The sequence below is a fragment of the Apodemus sylvaticus genome, chromosome 15, assembly GCF_947179515.1.
Source record: "Apodemus sylvaticus chromosome 15, mApoSyl1.1, whole genome shotgun sequence".
Taxonomy (NCBI): domain Eukaryota; kingdom Metazoa; phylum Chordata; class Mammalia; order Rodentia; family Muridae; genus Apodemus; species Apodemus sylvaticus.
In genome coordinates this window covers 67311271-67333892 of record NC_067486.1, presented here as the reverse complement: position 1 = coordinate 67333892, position 22622 = coordinate 67311271, and the positions used below count along the sequence as shown (strand labels likewise).

The window sequence follows — 22622 nt, the reverse complement described above, 5'->3', positions numbered from 1 at the left end:
GTGTCTGAAGACAACTACAGTGTACTTACATGTAATAAATAAGTAAACACTTAAAAAAAGTTTATGTCGCAGAACAAAATAAAGTCCTAAGTCAAGATACTGAAAATATTTTGGTGGGAACATCAGGGAGACAACACAAGAGAATTTCTATTAGTTTCAAATGCTGCATAACCGGCCCTGATATTTTTTCATACCAATCCTAAAGGTGTATATACAAAGGGGAAGCCAATGAATCTGCTCCGTTTTAGTTTCCATTTATTATTATTATTATTATTATTATTATTATTACATTTAATTATTTATTTAGTGACAGGGTCACTTAATGTAGCCCAGGCTGTCCTGGAACTCACTATGTAGCTAGCCTCTACTCAGAGATCCTCTTGCCTCTGCCTCCCAAGTGCTGGAAATTAAAAGCATGCACTGCCACCACCACCTGGCTCAGGCTAGCTTTTATTTTTAAACAAAACAAAATAGTAGACAGTAGCATGGTCTCCGGCAGGCCGTACAAAGCCAGGTGTCACTTCCTTGTTCTCACCCACTGGTCAGCTCGCAACCAACAGCCTCCTGGCTTTAGGATCTAGTTTTCTGGGATCTCAGAAACTGGGAAAAGATCACAAGATAACGAGAACAAATCTATCCTTGTGTAATTAATAAAATAGTCTTCTAATTTAAAAATATGTTTTCTAGGGGTTTGCCTGGTATAACTAATCCCTGGCGAACAATAAAATATATAAATAGTCTAGTCTCTGTGAGGAAGGAACAGGGAAAGGATGAGAGGGGTCCCTGACTTAAAGAAGTCCCAAATCTAGTTGGGGGAAGCTGGATTTAAAACAAATTATTGTAAAACAACAAGAGAAAGTGCTTTGAGCATGAATGGGACTTTGCCACCAACCCAGGAAGAAAACTCCAGGAGGAAGAGATTGTGTTTTCTTTCTTTTTTTTCAGAATATGAAAATTTATTACTGTGTTTCCACTGTCAAATTTTATGATCTTGGTCCTTCCTTCTTGCCTTTGTATAGAGCCAAAAGAGACACATTGGCTACTTTAACCACCTTAAAGTCGACTCAGGAATATCCAAATCCAGCAACTAGAGCATCATCGTTTTCCTTGATGAAGTTCAAGCAGCCATCTTTGGGCACAAATGCTGTGATCTTCTTGCTGCTAATGAGCTGCACCCTGACGCACTTCCTGATGGCAGAATTTGGCTGTTTGGCCTCAACCCCTACTTCTTCCAACACAATTCCCTTTGCATGAGAGGCACCTCCTGACGGATTGGTCTTCAGGCTGTGCCCGAGTGGGCTTTCTTGAACTGCTTATCATGCCACTTCTGGTACTGTCGGTGACTGTGGGCTTCCGGACAGTACGGAGACCATGACACTTGCCCATCTTGCCAGTGCCACGGGCAGAGAGAAAGAGAGAAACTATGTTTCACAACTTGGAAAAGGCTGTTGGGGAGAAACATCAGTTTTGGTCCGAGACCAGATTTTATACAAAACTCCAAAGGTGCCATATTTAGGCTACGGTCAGTGAGCACTATTCCTCAGGTCACCCCAGGGAATCTTGCCAAGGGATAGGTTCAGGAAATGACAAGAGACTTTATCGAGTCGCCAATGCTTTAGCGTCTAAAGTTTAAACACTTAACGAGGGGGCTCTCCAGCCTGCTTCAGCCAGTCTTTACTGCTCTCAAATCCTCAAGTGTTGTTATCTTTTGCTGAGTGTGTTACTCAACTCTCTAAAAGTTAATAATTGATGCTGCTCTGGTCTTTGCGTGGGAAAACAGAATTGTGAATGCAAGGTAAGGGCGATGGTCAAAAGACAACCCTCCGTTTCTTTTCTTTTTCTTTTTTTTTTTTAAACATTTATTTATTTATTATATGTGAGTACACTGTAGCTGTCTTCAGACACTCCAGAGGAGGGAGTCAGATTTCATTATGGATGTCCGTGAGCCACCATGTGAATGCTGGGATTTGAACTTAGGACCTCCGGAAGAGCAGTCAGTGTTCTTAACCGCTCGGATCCGGAATCTGAGCGGCTTCTGCACTTATTTTTTGAGTTCACTTGACCTTCGTTTCTTTATGTCTTCACCGGCTCTCCCAGATGTCCAGTTTTGTAGCTGACCCTCAGTCTCAGGTCTTGGTTGGCGGTCCAGCCTTCTGCGGTCTCTGCTGCCTCCGAGGAGTTTCTGAGAGCAGGGGCGGGACTACCGAGAGCGCGGGGCGGGGCGCCGGGGGTGGGGGTGGGTGGGGGCAAGGCGCGGCGCAGGCGCACTGGGCTCGCGGTGCCAAACTACAGCTATGGAGCAGGCACCTCCGGACCCCGAGAAGCTGTTACAGCCTGCACCTCTGGAGCCGCTGGGCGGCCCTGGCGCTGTGCTGGGAGCCGCGGTCGGTGAGGAGACCGAGGACACCCGGGAAGACGGCTCAGGGGTCGACACGGTGAGGAGAGGGAAGGCGGAGGCTTCGGGCCTGAGGCCGGGCCTAGCGGGCCGAGCCGGGCTGCCCTGGCCAGGTCTGGTGGGTGCGGTCCCCGAGGCCGGAGGATGACCCGAAGCTGAGTGGAAATGGACACACAGGCGCGACGTACCGGAGGGCGCCGTGGGCGCGGTCACGCGCGTCCCTGGTGGCGTGGCCCGCGGTGTCAGTGGGCGCGTCTCCCCCGGGGTCTGGCCTTGAAGAGGCTCGCTGCAGTTTCCGGCGGGCGGAGGGGGTCGCTGGGAGGCGGCTACACCCAGGGTGAGAGGCGAGTGTGCCCAGTAAAGGGGGCTGGCTGGGCCTACTGCCCTGTCGGGAAATGGACTTCAGCGTCACATTAAAGAGAAGGGACAGAGGCAGAAACATTTGTTGAACTCTCCACTTGGCTATAATGATGTTATTTGGGATAAGTGCTATGTATTCCCCTAGATTCGGATCGGTCTCCTGCAATCCCTGCCCCTCGGTGATAACCCGTGTTTTTCACCATTTGAGTTAAGGTGGGGAGTGTAGCATCCATCCAAAGGGTCTTCACAGATTTGTAGATTCTGACGAACAAGCCTTTAGGAAGCTCATTAGCGCCCTGTATTAGAACTCTGTGCCCAGACCCTCGACCCTCCATCGCTCAGACCCTATCCAGCCATTTTGCTGCTGCTGCTGTTCCCGTTGCTTCCTCTCCCCCTTCACCCCCAATAGGTATTCATGCTAAGGTAACCCGTACATTTTTATGATTGATGCATCTCTAGAGAGGACTAAGTCTCCAGAGAGCTAACCAGGAACTTCTCAGCAGTTGGAGGTTTTGACTTCTTAAACCATTTATGTGTATTTATAAGTTGAAAACTTTAACTTTTAAGAACAGTTTTAAGTTCACTGTAAAATTGAAAGGGAAACAGAAAAATTTTCCCATATATTCTATTCTCATATTCAGACTTGTGCCTTATCAAAGTTTCTTACCAGACTGGTTTATGTTATACTCGATGAGCCCAGATTGGCATCCAGAGTCCATAGTTCACATACTGTTGTATGAACTCTTTAAGTGTCCTAAAAATCCTGTGCTTTGCCTGTTCTTCCCAGCCCCTCTCCTATTGTTCTTACCTTTTTTCTTTTCATCATTTCTATTGTTTTTCCCTTTCAGGAATGTCATATAGTTGTAATCATATAGTATGTAACCCTCCCCACCAGCCCTAGACATTGTCTAGAAATGTAGCCATTGCTGGCCTGAAATGCAGAGATCTGGCCTCCTTGATATTGGAGGCATGAGCCACCATGCCTGGCTAATACATAGTTTTGACATTGGTTTCTTTTTTATGTTGTATGTATCTGAGTATGGGTGTGACTTTCTGGAGCTATAGTTACTGGAACTGCCTGACGTGGGTAGTGAAAACTGAGCTTGAGTCTCTTACAAGTACAGAAGAGGGTATTGAATCCTCTGGAAGTGGGCGGTACGCATGATTGTGAGCCACTGGGTGGATGCTGTGAACAGAATCTGGGTCTTCTGCAAGGCCACATAATGTGTTGTTTTGTTTTGTTTGTTTTTTGTTTTGTGTGTGTCGGGGGATGAGGGGGTCAAGACATGTTTACTCTGTGCAGCCCTGGGCTGTCTTGGAACTCAAGGCCTCAAACACAGAGATCCTCCTGCCTCTGCCTCCTGAATGCTGAAATTAAAGGTGTGTGCTACCACCACCTGGCCACAGAATGTTCTTAGTCACTGAGCTGTCTGTCCAGCCCAGATTTAGACTATTCTTCTGTATGTTTTTGTTTTGACAAGATTTCATGTGGAACTCCTGATCTTGGATTACAGGCAAGAACCACCATTTTGTGTGGTATTTTTGCTCTGTTTAGATAGGGTCTCACTTTTACTTGGGTTAGCCTGGAAGTTATTTTGAAGTTTCACAAGTGAAATATTTTCTGTATGTCTTCTTTTTTTCTTTTTTTTTTTAATTTCCTTTTTTTTTTAATTTTTTTCTATATTCTTTGTTTACATTCCAAATGCTTTCCCCTTTCCCGATATGTCTTCTTTCTTTTGGGATTTATCTCAAAAGTGTTTTAGCTCATTGATTTTTATGGCTTTATAGTTTGGACTTTTCTGTGGTTAAATATATACTTCCTCTTACATATCTCTTATTTCAAAATGTCTAAGGTTCTAGTCTAAATTTAGCAGTGGGATCTCAGGATTATAGGGTAGTAGTATGAGCTGTAGCAGTCAGTGCTAGGTTGTTTCCACAGTGGTTATTCAGTATACACTCCCATCAGTAGTGCCAGATGTGTCCATGAATACTGAATATTGTCAGGGTTTAAAATGTTTTCCAGACTTGTGGCTGTGACCCCACCCCCACCCCTACTTTAGTTCTTGGATGGAAGGTAGAGCATCACTCATGCGGGCAAACGCTTCCTGAAGAACTGCACACAACCCTTGTGTCGGCTCATGGCATCAGAAGGACTTTGATTTTGATCATGATGATAACATTTTATTATTTTGTGAACATACATGTTTTATTAATATGAACTGACAGTATAGAATCTAAACTTCTTTATTATTTTGTGTGTATATGTTCATGCATGAACATGCACATTTGTTTGCATGTACATGTCCATCTTTTGTTTTTCCTTCCATGATTCTCCAGTCCTTTGCCATTGTCTGATTAGAAATCTTATCTCATTTCCTTTTGTATTCTTACCATGTGCAGAAGAGCACATTAATCTAAACAAAACAAAACTGTAGTCAATTTTATGTAAAATGATTTAGAGGCTGGGAGCATGGTGACACATCATTAATCTCAGCCCATTGAGAGGCAGAGACAGGTGGATCTCTGAGTTTGAGGTCAGCCTGGTTCCAGGACAGCTAGAGCTACATATAGAGACACTATCTTGTAAAACAAAAACAAAAACAAAACCCAAAACCATTATTTTAAGAAAGGGAAGTAACAAACCCAATCTCTAAGAAAAATAGTAAATAGTCTGAAGGGAAGGAAAACTAGCAGAAAGGAAGGGGAGCCGGACAGACTGGTGATAAGAGCACTCCCTTTCCAGGTTGAAAGCTTTCAGGGAGCTAAGAGACTGGTGCAGGGGTTATGTTCACTGAGCATCACTGGAGAGGAACTCATAAGTGGTGGTTTAAGGGGACTGCGGCCCGCCCTAGGCTTGGCAGTGCTCAGCTGGCCCTTAGATATCCTAATGCATAATTTGCACCTTCCCTCCCTGATGAGCAGCAGGTCTAAGTGGATCTGCAGGGGAGGAGGATGTAAAAAGGAAGAAACATTTTATAGGTACATTCTATAGCTTGGACTTTGAATGCCTCCCAGAGGTTCCTGGTTAGAAGTTTGTTCTGAGCCTGTGGCACTGTTTGGAGGTAGAACCTGAGAGAGGTGTGTAGATGAAGGAAGGTAAGTCATCGCGGCTGCAGCTGAGCCTTGAAGGCAGCACTGGCAGCTGTCTTAGCTATTTTTCTATTGCAATGAAGGGTTTACTGTGACTTGTGGGTCTAGACAATTAAGTCTGTTATGGCAGGGAAGACATGGCATGGTGGCGGAAGCAGGAGGCTAGCTAGTCAAACCTTCATACCCAGGAGGGATGCAGAGAGAAAACAGGAGGCAGGATAAGGCTGTAAACACTTCCAGAGCCCACCCAAGTGAGGCATTTCCTCCAAAAGGCTCTACCTCCTAAGTGTTCCACAACCTCCCCAGACAGGCCATTCAAGCACCACAAGACCACGCTGCCTTTCTCTCCCACTCTTACTACACATGATATGAGCGCACTCACTCCCCAACCAATATCTACCATTTAGCTACTGGCACAAAGCAAGAGCCAGCTCAGTAGTCTGAAACCCCCAAAGCTGTGAGCCAAAATAAACTTTTTCTTTTAGGTTGACTCCCCTGCCCAGATATTTAGTTTTAGTAACAGAATGCTGACTAACATTGATTAAGCTGCATGCTTTTTAAAATCATACTTTACAGGAGCTGGAGATGTAGTTTGATTGATAAAGTACTTGCCTAGCATGCATGAAGCCCTAAGTTTGTTCTCTAGCATCCTATGAACTACTCATGCTGGTACATGCATGCATTCAAGGAGGGAAATGTATTATAATTCAGGCTGTGGAGAATGGAAAAGCAGAAGTTCAGATCATTCTTGGCTCTGTGGTAAATTTGAAACCATCCTAGAGTGCTTAAGACTGTCTCTAAGGAAATAAGTAGAATATAAGAAATAATTATTGTGTGTATACACATGTGTGATTCTGCATATGAATACAAGTGCTGTATATGGTATATGCATGGCTGTGGATGCCAGAGGTCAACTGTGAGTGACAGTCCACCTTGTGGTTTTTTGTTTGTTTGTTTGTTTTTTGGTTTTTTTGAGACAGGGTTTCTCTGTGTAGACCTGGCTGTCCTGGAACTCACTCTGTAGACCAGGCTGGCCTCCAACTCAGAAATCCGCCTGCCTCTGCCTCTCAAGTGCTGGGATTAAAGGCGTGCGCCACCACTACCTGGCTCCATCTTGTGTTTTGTTGTTTTGTTTTGAGACTGGGTTTGACTGTCCTGGAACTCACACAGAGATCTACCTGCCTCCGCCTCCCAAATTCTGGGCCTAAAATCTGGGCCATGGCCAGCTACCACCTAGTTTTTTGAGACATGATTTATCACTAGACGGGAACTTAGCAAGTAGGCTAGGCTGACTTGTCAGCAAGCCCTGGGATGTTTGTATGCCTCTTCTCTCCAGCACTAGGAATATAGGCATAGGCCCCTGCATCCAGCAGTGTGTGCTTGTTTCTGGGAATTGGAACCAGGACCATTATACATTCTAGATAAGTGTTGTGCTACTAAACTCCATTCTAGCCCTTTCAACACTTGTATCTGGTTGAGCTTGGTGGTGTATGTCTCTAAGTGCAGTACCTAAGAGGCAGAGGCAGAGTCAGGCAGATCTCTGTAGGTTTGAGGTCAGTCTAGTCTACATAGCAATTTGTAGGCTGACAGACCTATATAGTAAGACCCTGACTCAAAATAAAAACAAAGGAACAAAAACTAGTATCAAGGAGGGAAATGTATTATAATTCTTTTTAAACAATTTTAAAGACAAGGGTTCATATAACCCAGGCTTACCTCAAAACCCTGTCACCAAAGGTGACATTGAATTCCTGATCCTCCTGCCTCTACCACCCAAGTGCTGGGATCACAGTTGTGTGCCATCCAACCCAGTTTATAACCTCCTTATTCCTTAGTTGTTGGCTGCTTGTGTCTTTCCCAAATTCATAGATTGGAGCCTGGTTCTCAGGGTGGTGGTGTTTTAGAGTAGGGCCTTTGAGGAGTGACTAGATCAAGCTAGAAGTCCTCAGGAGCAGGATTTACAGTAGTGATGCCTTCACAGAAGAGATCCTAGTGATACTTTTCTATTTTCCTGTTTCGGTGGACTTTTAAGGTAGGAAAGATTTGTCTTAGCTCCATTGTACAGGGTTCAGCCCATGGTTGCTCGACTCTGTGTGCAGCACAGAACAGGAGGGCAGCAGGAACTTGTGGGGGCTGCTTTTCACAGGTTGACAGACAGGAAGCATAAGGTAGGAGTTCTAGTACTCAGATGGCTTTTAGAGACACCTTTCCTTCTGCTATGTGATAAAGAACTCAGTGAAATAGGGCTGTCCATGAACGAGGTAGCAAGGTCTCACCAAATACCGAGTCTCCCAGCACCTTGATCCTTTGTATCCCGGAATCTCAGACTAAGCAAGAAACCTACATTGTTTGTGTGCCTTCCATCCTCTGACAGCTTGTAGTAACAAATTGATCTAAGCCAGTTAACTATAGCTTCCACTATTCATTATACCCAAACATACCATCTTTTTTTCTTTCTTTTTTTTTTTTTTTTTGATTTGGTTTTTTCGAGACAGGATTTCTCTGTCTAGTCCTGGCTGTCCTGGAACTTACTCTGTAGACCAGGCTGGCCTCGAACTCAGAAATCTGCCTGCCTCTGCCTCCCAGAGTGCTAGGATTACAGGCGTACGCCACCACCGCCTGGCTCATACCATCTTTTAAAATGCCCAGAACCACTGCAGTGGCTTGGGTAAGAACTTCAAAAGCCCAGTTGTTGCAGGCTTGGTCTAAGGTGCTATTGGACTGTTGTGGAGATTTCAGTTAGAGGTTGGAAGTAGTGTGTGTGAGAGCCCTTGAGATAATTATGGGACCTTAAGGAGAGGTCTCTCGGTTTCTTTCTCTTCCTAGCCCTGAGGTAAATGGTGGTATTGGATTACAGCTTCCCCTCTACAGTGGACTGTTTTGCTTTGAGACTAAAGCCAGTGCCGTCAATTTTGATGAACTAGAACTTCCAAAATCAATCTTTCTGTAAGTTGATTCTCTTAGGGGTTTGCTAACTCTAGTGCAAAGGTTAATTAATACAATCATTTCTGATCAGTGAAGTTGTAGCCCCAAGGAACCCTCTTTAGTCACAAAGGTATCTCTCCTAGAAAGGAGACTATAAGGATACATTCTGATTAATAAAAGCCCAATGATTAGCTTTGGGATGGGTTTTTTCCATACTTTCAAATGCTTGTGCGGTAAGCATGCATTGGTTTTACTCAGAAAAGCCTAGACCCACAAGTATCAGGTAGTAAGTAGTGGTGAGCTCTTGCTAAATGCTGGGCAACACAGTTCTGTGAATGTGTTTGTTTTTGAGATCATACAGTGTAGTCCAGGCTAGCCTTGAACTTCATTGTTCGCCTACCACAGTCTCTTGTCATTATAACCTTGAACCATCATGCTTAGTCCATAATTCTTTATTTTTAAACAGCACAGAAAAAAACATCTCAACAATACATTTTACCTTTGTGCAAACATAGTCAACAATACATTTTGTATATATTCACATGTGTATGTGTACATACATAGCTACTATATACAATACATGGTATGTGTGTGCATGGAACTGGGACATTGACCTCAGCTGACAGTACTCAAATATCAGGTAACCATCACTTGTCTTGAGAAAGGCAAAAACTTGCTGCAAAATTGGAGCGGATCGTGGTTACACAACACCTTTAATTCCAGCACTGGGAGACAGAGGCAGGCATATCTCTGTTCTGAGTTCATGGCCAATCTGGTTTACATAGTTCTACGACAGACAGGGCTATAGAGAGAGATCTTGTTTCAAAACAAACCATACAAGAGCAACAACAAAAGTTGCTGGAAAGCTGGGGTGTATATGCCTCATTCTGTGTTCCTGATCCTATAATCCATGGTCCGGTTCTTTGAAGTCAGGAAGCCACAGGGAAGGCTGGTGCACTGGTTAGATTTTGTCAACCTGATAAACTAGAATCCCTTCAGAAGAGGGATTCTTAGTTGAAGAATTGCCTCAGTTATATTGGCCTGGGGGCATGTAGTGAGGTATTTTCTGGATTGCTAACTGACAGAAGGGCCTAGCCCAAGCTTGGTTGTGCTACCCTTGGACAGGTGCCTGTGGGTTGTATAAAAAGGCAAGCTGAGAAAGCCAGAGAGAGGAAGCCAGGAAGCAGTATTCTTCCATGGCCTCTTCTTCAGTTCCTGCCCTGACTCCCTCAGTAATGGACTGTGATGTGGATCTGTAATCCTAGTCCCAGCATCCCTGTGGTGAGATGGGACATGGAGGAGAATCTGCCAGAAACTCACATTGTCTGCAGCTCAGGGGCGGAAATAAGAGAGCCCCTGCCTCGAAAATGCTGTGAAGGAGAGAACTGACTCTTGAAAAGGTGTCTTCTATTTTGATAGCACACTTGGTTCATTCTTGCTGTGCTTCTGTCACTGCCACTGTCTCTCTCAAACATGCATAGCACATTAATAAAAGAAAAATTTGAAAGCAATGCCCTCTCAATATTTTTTCATAAAAAAATAATAATGAGGGGTGCTAAAGAATGGCACAGTGTTGTTAAGAGCAGTTACTGCCTGCGCAGTGGACCTAGGGGACCTATTATAAGTAGGTCTTTGTTGTCAGGATATCAGCAGCCCAATCCAGAACATCAAACATGAATCAGTAGTGGCAGTCCAGTCTAATTGGCAGACACCAAGCACGAATCAGTAGCAGTGTCTCCATCCAGAGGAAACATCAAGGCTCCACTGAATCCACACTGAAGCATCTGAAGCATCAAGAAGCAGCCTTCTGGAACATCAGTTCTGGCAAGTTAATCTTTGTAACATCATGACAAGTGAAGATCAGCGAGTTGGTGCAAAGAAAACCAGTTCAAGAACCTCTTGAACACTCAAGAACACTCTGCCTGTGGGTTATGCTTATATTTTATGCTTATATTTTCTAAACATCTCTTGTCCTCTCAGGTGTCTGCTTCAGCAAACACCCTCTCTCCTGTGTCTGCTTTAACTAAACATCATATGGAACAACTGAATCCCTAAAGAAAGCAGAAATTTCCACTTCGCACACACATAAATAAATATTTTAAGAATCATAATAGGAATAATTAGAATAATGTAACAGGGTTATAGAGATGGCTCAGTGGTCCTGGATGTCCCAGAACTCACTCTGTAGACCAGGCTGTCCCCAAACTCAGAGATCTACCTGCCTCTGCCCTGATTCTGGGATTAAAGGCATGTGCCACCTTGCCTGGCGGTCACTGTGATTTTTTGTCGTTGCTGTTGTTGTTTTTTGTTTCTTGTTTTTTTGAGACAGTGTTTCTCTGTGTATCCCTGGCTGTCCTGGAACTCACTCTGTAGACCAGGCTGGCCTCAAACTCAGAAATCCACCTGCCTCTGCCTCCCAGAGTGCTGGGATTACAGGCGTGCGCCACCACTGCCCGGCTCTGTGATACTTTTATGAAAGTGCTTTTTAAGGATGTGTGTGTGTGTGTGTGTATGTGTATGATGTATGTGTGTGTGAAGGTAAACACATATGAATGCAGGTGTCCGAGAGTACAGAAGAGGGTATCAAATCCAAGGAACTGGAGTTACAGGTAGTTGTGAGCTGCCTGGTACATAATGTGGGTTTGGGGAATGGAACTCAGGTCCTCTGGAAGAGCAGCAAGTGTCCTTAACTGCTGAGTCATCTCTTTAGCCTGACCTTAATAATTTCTTTTAAAGATTTATTTATTTTATTTATATGAGTACACTGAAGCTATCCTCAGACACACCAGAAGAGGGCATTACAGTTGGTTGAGAGCCACCATGTGGATACTGGGATTTGAACTCAGGACCTCTGGAAGAACAGTCACTGCTCTTAACCACTGAGCCATCTCTCCAGCTCCTGACTTTAATAATTTGTAATAATCTTACCATAAATACTTCCCCAAACAGCAGACTTTGCAACATCCTGCATGTAGAAATAAACATTTGCCTGGATAGTTGTTAAGTTGTGCTTAGTAATTTGTTAGTGCCGCTCCCTATAGGCCAAACATTCAAACTGGGAGCTGGGAGGTTCATACCTATTCAAACCACCACACCTTAGTTCCCTAAATGATCTCAAGATCATTGTAAAGTAGTTTCAGAATTAGTTTGTGTGAGTTGCTCTAACAAAATTCTAGCTTTGGTTGCTTCTAACCTATAGAAATGTGTTATTCATGGTCTTGGAGTCTGGGAAGGCCAATGTCAAAGCAGTGGCAGTTTGAGCTTTGGGTGGAGGTCTACTTGTGGGCTCATTGTAGGCTGCCTTTCTGAGGTTCTCACATGAATGGTCCTCCCATGGTGGGAAGCAGAAAGGAACTTTCTGGGGTCTTTTTTATAAAGAGTATGAACCTACTTACTACTAGCAAGGCTCTGCACCCATCTGATTCTTCTCAAAAACCTCACTTTGCTCTTTTTTTTTTTTTTTAAATTAATTTCGGCCAGGCAGTGGTAGTACATTCCTTTAATCCCAGCACTCAGGAGACAGAGGCAGGTGGATCTCTGAGTTCAAGTCCAACCTGGTCTACAGAGCAAGTTCCAGGACAGTCGGAGCTACACAGAGAAAACCCAGTCTTGAAAACAAAAAAAAATCAATAAAGAAAATTTTAGGGGTTGTAGAGTTAACTCCAAGTTCAGGAGCACTTAGTACTCTCGTAGAGGACCTGGGTTCAATTCCCAATACCTACATAGTCACTCATTAACTCCAGTACCAAGGCATTGAATGCTCTCATCTGACCTCCTCAGACCCCAGGCATGTGTGTGGCTCCATACATGTATGTGGCAGTTTGAGTAGGCTCGGCTCCTTAGACTCGTGTGTTTGAATGGTTGGCCCATGGAGAGTAGTATCACTAGGAGGTGTGGCCTCGTTGGAGAAAGTTTGTCGTTGTGGGAGTGGACTTTGAGATCATACATGCTCAGGCTGCTTCTAGTGTGACATACAGTCTCCCTCTGCGTTCCTGCTCCCTTCAGACCAAGGTGTAGAACTCTCAGCTCTTTCTCCAGCACTGATAGTGTGGTGCTTCCCACATGATAAGAATGGACCTATGAAACTGCCCCAATTAATGTTGTTCTTTGTAAGAGTTGCCTTGGACATGATGTCTCTTTACCTTCATAAAACCCAAATTAAGACAGTACATAAAGGCAAAATGCTCATAAAATAATCTAAAATTGTTTAAAGTATTTATTTCATTTATGTTTCTTTGTGAGTTGTGCCATGTGTATGTCTGCGTGTGGAGGCCAGAAGAGCTGCCCTGGACCTGGCGCTGTGGTAGTTATAAACACACTCAGTGTAGGTGTCAGGAACCAGTCTCTGCGGTAGTTATAAACACACTCAATATAGGTGTCAGGAATCAGTCTCTGCGGTAGTTATAAACGCACTCAATATAGGTGTCAGGAACCAGTCTCTAGTCAAGGAGAGTGAGCGTTCCTAATCGGTGACCATCTCACACTGGGGGTTAGGATTGTGAGCTGGGGGAGTACATTGATGATAATGAGGAAATTGAGGCAGAGAAGTCAAATCACTGCTCAGAGTCACTCTGGAAATTCCTGAGAGTTTTCTGGGAAGTTGGTTCTTACCTGAGAGAAAGGTCATCGAAAGCTCTCTTACAGACTTAGACTTATCTTTCCCTGGTATCAGTTGTCTGTTGGGCCTGAGGATATGTGCTATTGTCTAATTTCTTTGCCTTATTCTTGTTTTCATCCATTCTTACCATTTTATGCCTTGTATAATTAATGTTTTGTTTTTTTAATTTCTCTTGTTTACTCTAATGTGTTAGTTTTCAGTTGCTGTGACAAAGCACCATGGCTGAGGCAACTTATAAAGGACAGTGTTTAATTTGGGGCTCACAGTTTTAAAGGGTTCAAGTTCATGGCCATCATGGCAGGGAGCATGGTAGCAGTCAGGCGTGGAACTGGCGCCGTAGCTGAGAGTTTCCATCTTGACCCACATCACATGCAACAGCAGTGAGAGACACTGGGAATGTCATCAGCTTTTGAATCCTCCAAGTCAGCCCTCAACCCCCTTCTCCAACCAAGCCACATCTAGTGAATCTTCCCAAATAGTTCCACCAACCAGGGACAGCATATATGAGCCAGTGGGGTCCATTCTCACCCAAATCACCAAACACAGGAAGTTTGAAGTATTTGTGTTCCTTAACTGACCTTATTTTTAATTTTATTCTGTCATATTTAATGCTTTGTAACTTAGGTTTTTGTTTTTGTTTTTGGATTTGGGTTTTTTGAGACAGGGTTTCTCTGTGTAGTCCTGGCTGTCCTGGAACTCACTCTGTAGACCAGGCTGGCCTCGAACTCAGAAATCCGCCTGCCTCTGCCTCCCAGAGTGCTGGGATTACAGGCTTACGCCACCACTGCCCAGCATAACTTAGGTTTTTGCTTAAGGTTTTGTCCATAACCGACTGAAATGAAAAATATCATTAGTATTATCCTCTGCAATGACTTGGAGGCTGTGTATTTTTTTACTTTCTTGAAACATAACTGAAACAAAATTTGTTATGTATGACCCTTTAAAATTGTGTTGAGGGCTGGAAAAATGGCTCAGCAGTTAAGAGCACTGACTGCTCTTCCAAAGGTCCTGAGTTCAATTCCCAGCAACCACATGGTGGCTCACAACCATCTGTAATGAGATCAGATGCCCTCTTCTGGTGTGTCCGAAGACAACTACAGTGTGCTCATATAAATTTAAATAAATAATTCTTTAAAGAAATTGTTTTGTGGCTTATGCCTATAGTTCAAGGCCAGCCTGGGCCTCTTCATGAGCTTAGAACAAAGTGAGACTTTGTCTCAGAAAACTTTTTGCATTTTGAAACCTTGAATCTATAATTTGTACTTGTATCATTGCGACCAAATACCTGACAGAAACAGCTTGAAGATTGGTCATGGCTCCCTGGTGTACCTGACTGCTTGGCTCCGTTCTGCCTGGGGCAGAATGTCATAGAGGCTAGAGCCTGTGAAGGAGGCTGTCCACCTCATAAGGCAGGGAGGAGCCAGAGGAGCCACTCCAAAGACACTGCCCCAGTGACCTAATTCCTCCATACAGACAGTTCCTCCTAAGGTTTTAACAGATTCCCAGAGTTATTCCACCACAGGGGACCAAGTAGTCAATACAGCGGGGTTGGGGGCGGGGAGAACACAACACATTGTCTATTCAAACCATACTGTAGGCAGACGTGAAGAGCTTTTCCTAGAAGCGATGTGAGATCAGTTTGCCCACATTCTTTTGCTTCATCTCTTGCCCAAGAGTGTTTCAGGACAAGCAAGGACAATTTCCTATGTAGCCACAGTACCACCAGCAAAGTCAGGGGAGTGACACTGCTAAATGTGCGCTGTCCTTGTCAGCAGTGTGCCAGGGGCGTCAGGAGAGGTACAGCTCTTCAGAACAGAGGTACAGTGCAGCTCTGCTTATCCAGTTAGTGTTCCCTCTGCCTCTTCTAGTCTGAAAAGAATCACATGGTTTTTCCTTTACCGTCTTAAACTTTGTAAATGGTAGAGAATGTTTGTAGAATTTCCCTCAGTGTGTGTCTGTCTCCTCTGTATGATTAAATTGATGATTGGACGTGCTTTAGAAAAATGGCTAGGTGCTCTCCATGTTCATGTTCAGCTGCATGCATTTCTTTTTAACTTTGCATATGACCAGAGAGAGAGAGAGAGAGAGAGAGAGAGAGAGAGAGAGAGAGAGAGAGAGAGAGCTCATGCGAGCACATGTGAGCACTGACATAGCCAAGCTTGCCTCACACTGTTGGTTCTTCTCAGCCTCCCTAGCTGGGATTACAGGTGCCCCCCCCCCCCCCAGTTCTTTGCCCAAGTGCCCATATACTCATTTTACCCTTCCCTGTGTGTCCTTTTATGGAGATATATATCTTGTTCCTTATTTAACTCTGTGTAATTTACTTGGCAGTATAATAGCTTCATGGAACCTTTTTCCTTTTAAAAATCATTTGGGACTATAACTTGTATGTAAGTGAGATGGCTTAGCTGGTAAAGGTGCTTGCTGCTATGTCTGATGGCCTGAGTTTGATCCTGGGAACAGGACCGAAAGAATTGATTCTTGCAAGTTGCCCTTTGACACATGCACTGTGGCATGTGCACGTATACACACACCTTCACACACAAATGTTTTTAAATATTAGGCATAATTTGTATGCTGAAAAATCCATCCATTGTAAATGTACAACTTGTTAAGTTTCAAACTCAGGACAAGTGGCTGGGGTGTGTATTTAAGTTGTCACACACACACCTGCTTCCAGGTTCTCCCAGCAGCCCTCAGCCCCCACCTGTTGCAGGGAATAGCTGGAACACCCCACTTCCTACCTGAACTCTGCTCTTTTGAAAATAATCTTTCATTACTTTTTGAGAGAGAGTCTCACTGTATTATCTCTGGATGGTCTGACACTTGATGTGTGATCAGGCTAGACATCCCCCTGCCTCTGCCTTCTGATGCTGAGATTAAAAGTGTGCACCAGCACTGCCCAGTGGCCTTATCATTCTTGAACTTAGTGCTTTTTGAAGATTTCATGTTTATTCTAACTGGATAGTATCACAGACTAAAATCACGATGAACGCATTATCTTTTGGGCTGAGAAGGTGATTTGCTTTATCAGTGTGTGCTTTTCACTGGAGCAGATGGTGGTGAATCAGAAAGTCTGGCTGTAGGCCAGCATGCTCTCTGGGTGTCCCAGCCAGTGTGGCTCTCAGCGTCCTCGTGTTTACTGGCTTGGCTTAGGGAGTTTCTTGAGCTTTCTTTGGCTGAAGGACTTCTTTCTGGCTTTTATTTTCTCTTGTATATGTAAATATACATCACTTTCTGCATTTTTCCTGGGCATGCTTCATCATTGATTTCATTTTTAGTACGGTCATGCATAACTTTAATTTTCTCTGCAAAAGTAACTCTTGCTTTTACTGTAGCATTTTGTGTGTGTTCATGTGTATACTTCTGTAGGAGCCAGATTTCGATATTGGGTATCTTCCTGAATCATTTTCTACCTTCTTTTTTGGGGGGTAGGCAATGTCTCTACTGACCTGGAGCTAGCAGATTGAATTAGGCTGACTAGCTAGCAAACCACAGACATCCTCCTGCCTCTTCCTCCCCAGTGCTAGAATTAAAATAGTGCAGCATTTTGCTTGACTTTCCTTGTGAGTACTGGGGATCCAGACCTAGGTTCTTATGCTTCAATAGCGAGCACTTTACTGAGTCATCACCACAACCTGCGTAGCTTTTCCCTCTATAATATTTCTTTTGATTATTGGAACTTCATGTCATGAATACCGAGCACACTCACTTCTGAGTCCTCCCAGGTTTGCCCCCAATCTTATGAAGAAAACAGAAAGAAGAAAAAAAGTCCAATCTGTGTTGCCTTTTTACTTGCTCACTGGAGTGTTGACATGGGTTTGTCTACTTTATTGTACTCTTATCTCTACTACCCTTCCTGCCCATATTCCACCTTGACCCCTTCTAACACCCCAACACTAGGTAGGTGAGAAAGGTGAGAAGGAAAAGGGGGGCATAGACTTCTATAAGATACTTCCTGCTGATTAGGATTGTTGGGTTCCTTGGGGCAAGCCCAGTCTTTGTTGTCAGAATAACCATCAGTCCAGCAAATCAGCAATAGCAAATACAACAGCAGGAGGAACCAGCAATAGGTGTGTGCATGTAGGGGGTAAGGGGACAGCAAGGGGAGCAAAAGCTGCCACAGGCCCTCTCAGGGTTCTCAAATTTGTACCCTCTGCAGAATCATCAGAATTAAACTATCTGCAGCTGGCAAAAATCACAACAATCATAAATAATGGTTGTGGACTGTCATTGTAATTTCCAACCCAAATAAGCCCATATAAAAAACACACAGTCCAGTTAGTATAATGATAAGCTTTATGTCTAGATTGGGCAGATCTAACACTATACTAATTTATTCCCCAGCTATAAGACCCTCTGCTATTTGTGGTTTCTCCTGACCACGTGGTTCTGCTCCATCATGGCTTCCTCCTCCTCTCCCTCCTCCTCTCCCTCCTCCTCTTCTTTCATCTCTTCTCCAATCTCATTCTCCTCTCTCTGCCTGCCCTCCTCTCAAAGACATCCTGTCCCACCTATCCCTTCCACTGCCCAGTCACAGGCTCTAGCCTTTATTGACCAGTTAAAATGAGGAGAGGGTTCACATGATCACCTGAGTATGTGATCAACTGCTCATGGGACAGCCCTCTTAAGGAAGAAAAAACATCAGAATACAAACAGTATCAGGACAACCCACAACAGTGGGCAAACTGAGGCAGCCACATACCCTACACCTGGGATTAAAACAAAAACATATTCATTTAACATTGGGTTTCTGAAGAAACCAAAACTCTCACTATCCTGGGGCATGGTCATACTCCCCATGGCCAGACCCTTAAAGAAAATTTCCCACCCACCAGAAGCCATTAACCTGTGTAGCTTTTTAAAAATCTGAGGGCAGGAGAGATGGCTCAGTGGTTAAGAATACTCTTGCAGAGGACCTGGGTTGGGCTTTCAGCACCAACACTGGGTGGCTTACCACAGTGCGTAACTCCAGTTACAGGGTTTCTGATGCCTTCTTCTGGCACCTGCAGGCATCAGGCCTAAACATGGTATACATAATGTAGTCATTCACATACATGTAAAATAAAAATAAATCTTTAAAAACATCTTGTACTGTACCAGTATTACTGCTGTTCTCTTTCCCTCACTGCCCCTAATGATTATCTGAGCAGGCTTTAAAATTCAAACCCACCCTACATTTTGAGCAAAGGAGAAAAAGCGTAAAGCACAGCAGTTTCACCTAATTCTACTTTCCCTGCCTTGTTCACATACACACACACACACACACACACACACACACACAAGCCTGTCAACCAACACTTATTTTGTTTTTGTTTTTTTTTATATTGACTTAACAGTTCTTCTAGTAGAAATAAAAGAAACTGCTCTTTTGTTTTCAGATCTCTTTTTATGTATTAATTTTAAGTTTAACAAATGCAAAAAATAATGAGTTTCATTATGGCATTTTTTGTGTGTATATCTTTTTATTATTTTTTCCTGACATACGCTCCCTGCTTCCTCAAAGGAGTCTGTTTTTTTGTTTTTTTTGTTTTTTTTTTTTTAATAGTAGGTTGTGCACACATGTGTATGGACTCTGATATGGAAGTATAAGCAAAGTACACCTTTTCCCTTTTTTTTTTTTTTAAAGATTTATTTATTATATGTAAGTACACTGTAGCTGTCCTCAGACACACCAGAAGAGGGCATCAGATCTCTTTAAGGATGGTTGTGAGCCACCATGTGGGTGCTGGGATTTGAACTCATAACCTTCGGAAGAACAGTCGGTGCTCTTACCCACTGAGCCATCTCTCCAGCCCCACCTTTTCCCTTTTAACATGTGTGTTTGTCAAGTTTTTCACTGCAGCAATAGTGACCTAACTAAGATAGGATGAAACCTAAGGCTTTGTGCTTGCTAAACAAGGCCTCCACCATGAGCTAAATCTTGAACCTCTGCAAATACTGTGGAGACAGAATCTGTGCATGTATTGTGTTGATGGGCTAGTAGATATTTGGTACTTGATAAACTATTAGATAGTCTTCCCAGAATCCTCAGTTTATAATATAACCTAAAGATTTTTGTTTTTACAATGATGAGACTTAAACTCAGAGCCTTAAACATGGTAAGCAGGAATCTATGCTTAGCTGCTCCCTATCCAAAGACTTTTTCTTTTGTTTTTTTCTTTCTTTTTTCTTTTTTTTTGGGGGGGGGGTTGGATTTGGTTTTTTTCGAGACAGGGTTTCTCTGTATAGCCCTGGCTGTCTTGGAGCTCACTTGGTAGACTGGGCTGGCCTCGAACTCAGAAATCCACCTGCCTCTGCCTTCTGAGTGCTAGGATTACAGGCGTGCGCCACCACCATCCAGCCCGAAGACTTTTTCTTATATGTTCCTGTATAGACCTGTATAGATTTATTCTTGGTTACTTACACATTAAATGTATGATACCTATTAAAATACTTCTCAAGAAGCTGATATTCTGCAGTTGTGTTGATAAAGAGATGTTGCCACTTGTTTTTGTCATTTAGTAAGCCATAACATCTCAAATAATGTATCTTGTGTGTGGAGGTTAGAGGATAACCTTGGTCGCATAGTTCTCCGTTGCATGGGCCAGGCTAGGAAGGAACAGTGGAGTTACAGATAGAAGCTGCCTCATCCAGCTCTTACATGGGACCTGGGATCCAACCTCAGGTCCTCATGCTTGCATGGCGCCAGCCCAGCCCGCAAACCATCTTGAAATATTTGGTGATAAGTTATTCTCCAACGGTGAAATAGCCAATTCAGGCCAAATTAAAGTATGTAAAGGCAGGTTTATTGGGAATCCACTCTTGGGGTAGGTACACTGGACCCAGGGAACGAGGGTAGGGATGTTGTTGTAGGCAGGGAGCCATGAGTGGTAGGGGAAAGATAAAAAGCATGACCACACAGGGAGAGAGGAGAGACCAAAATGTCTAGATTAGAAAGGGAAGAGCTTCCGGGGAAAGGGAAGTCCACCCCCTGGGCTGGGAAGTTCACTGGAGAGAGCCGAATATGCCAGCAGTGCCTCGTAACAGATGGGGACTGAGGGATGCAGGGGTGACCTGGAGGTCAGGTCTGCTTTGCTATGTAAAGTCTGTGCCTCGGCTGTTTGCCCAGGTCTCAATACCAACATTTACCAGTACTGGGTATTATTAGTGTGGCTATGGGTTTTCCAATACCATATTCACTATCTTATATTAATTGTACAGAATAATGGGGTTTCTTTATACTGTCATTACATCACATTCACCTCCTCTTACCTCATCTATCAGTACAATCTTTTTTTTAAAATATTTTTATTTTCTATATTCTTTTTTTTTTAAATATTTGTTTTATGTAAGTATACTGTAGCTGTCTTCAGACACACAGAAGAGGGCGTCAGATCTCATTACAGATGGTTGTGAGCCACCATGTGGTTGCTGGGATTTGAACTCAGGACCTTTGGAATAGCAGTCAGTGCTCTTAACTGCTGAGCCATCTCTCCAGCCCTATTTTCTATATTCTTTGTTTACATTCCAAATGATTTCCCCTTTCCCAGATCCCCCCTCCCCATATGTCCCGTAAACCTTCTTCTCTCCACCCATTCTCCAATCACCTCTCTCCTTTTTCTCTGTCCTGATACTCCCCTCCAACGCTAGATCAATCCTTTCCAGGATCAGGACCCTTTCCATACTTCTTCATGGGAGTCATTTGTTATGCTATTTGTGCCTTGGGTATTCAGAGCTTCTGGGCTAATTAATATCCACTTATCAGAGATTGCATTCCATGTGTATTCTTTTGTGATTGGGTTACCTCACTTAGGATGATATTTTTCAGATCAAACCATTTGCCTAGAAATTTTGTGAATTCATTGTTTCTAATTGCTGAGTAGTATTCCATTGTGTAAATATACCACATTTTCTGTATCCATTCCTCCTTTGAGGGACATCTGGGTTCTTTCCAGCTTCTGGCTATTATAAATAAGGCTGCTATGAACATAATGGAGCATGTGTCTTTATTGTATGCTGGCTATCAGTACAATCTTAAAGGGCTTTTGTTGTTCCATTTTTTTTTTTTTTTTGTCCAGATGACGGGAAATAATTTTTGGTTGAAGAAAATAGAAATCAGTGTTTCAGAAGCAGAGAAGAGAACTGGAAGAAACGCCGTGAACATGCAGGAGACGTACACTGCCTACCTCGTCGAGACGCGGTGGGTGGCAAGGGTGGCTTTGATTTAGAGGAGTGGTTTCTTAACAGTTCAGTAGAGTGAGGTTGAATAACTGTAATTTCCTTCAGAGGTTGGGGTGTGCGTTCTTGTGGTAGGACGTTGTTTCAAGAGAAAAGTATGGAAATTTGTCTTTTATAACATGTGGGACTGCTTCAATGTCTTGGGAGCGGTATGCCGTTATTAAAGTCTTCTAATTTGGAAGATAAGCCCAATGATAACATTTGCTCGTAAGTTGAGATAAGATTAACTATTTCATGTTAAAGTTGGAAATTTAAAATTGTGTTTTATATTTCTTATTGTGTTGTCTTTTTGGTAATGCGTAATTAATAGGCTTAGTGATAAGCATAATATATTTGTTTATTTATTGGGTTTTTTGAGGCAGGGTCTCTATGTAACCCTGACTGTCTTGAAACTTGCTGTATACCAGCCTGGCCTAGAACTCACAGAGATCCACCTCCTATATCTGCATCTGTGCCATCATGCCCAGCTATCTGTCTGTCTGTCTGTCTATCTATCTATCTATCTATATTTAACTACTTACACACACACACACATTTACTACTTACACATAGGCTATTGGTGCACACTTGTAATACTAGCACTAAGAGCAAGAGGACTAGGAATTTAAGGCTATCCTTGGCACTATATTTGTATCTATATCTATATATTAAAACCCCGTCTCAAAACAGTAATAGTGACAACAAGCAGTAATCGCTAAGACAATAGTGTAGGGCCTAGATAGACGGGTTAATGGTAAGAGCAGATACTGCTCTCGCAGAAGACCTAGAGTTCACTTATCAGCACCTGCACCAGGCACCTCACAATAACTGTAACTCCAGCTCTCAGGAATCTAATCCCTTGGCCTCTGGGGACACCTGCACTCACCAGACATAGACACACAAAGACACATATAATTAATAAAATAAGTCTTCTGAAAAGAGACATTGGTAGCTGAGCTAGGTGGCTCATGCCGTTAATCCCAGCACTCTGGAGAGTGGCAGAGGCAAGTGGATCTTTGTGAGTTTGAGGCTAGC

General features: G+C 43.4%; 1 protein-coding gene and 1 pseudogene across 1 annotated transcript in view; one reads left to right on the top strand and one right to left on the bottom strand.

Moving 5' to 3' along the window:
• Window positions 1-983: 983 nt before the first annotated feature.
• LOC127666185 (40S ribosomal protein S23-like) lies at window positions 984-1386 on the bottom strand (annotated as a pseudogene).
• Window positions 1387-2255: 869 nt separating this feature from the next.
• Snx4 (sorting nexin 4) overlaps window positions 2256-22622 on the top strand; it is a 55797-nt gene continuing 35430 nt past the window's right edge. Inside the window, 2 exon segments of the mRNA XM_052158531.1 lie at window positions 2256-2435; window positions 21449-21570. Of these exon segments, the coding sequence (XP_052014491.1) occupies window positions 2295-2435; window positions 21449-21570 (263 nt within the window). The 5' untranslated portion in view covers window positions 2256-2294.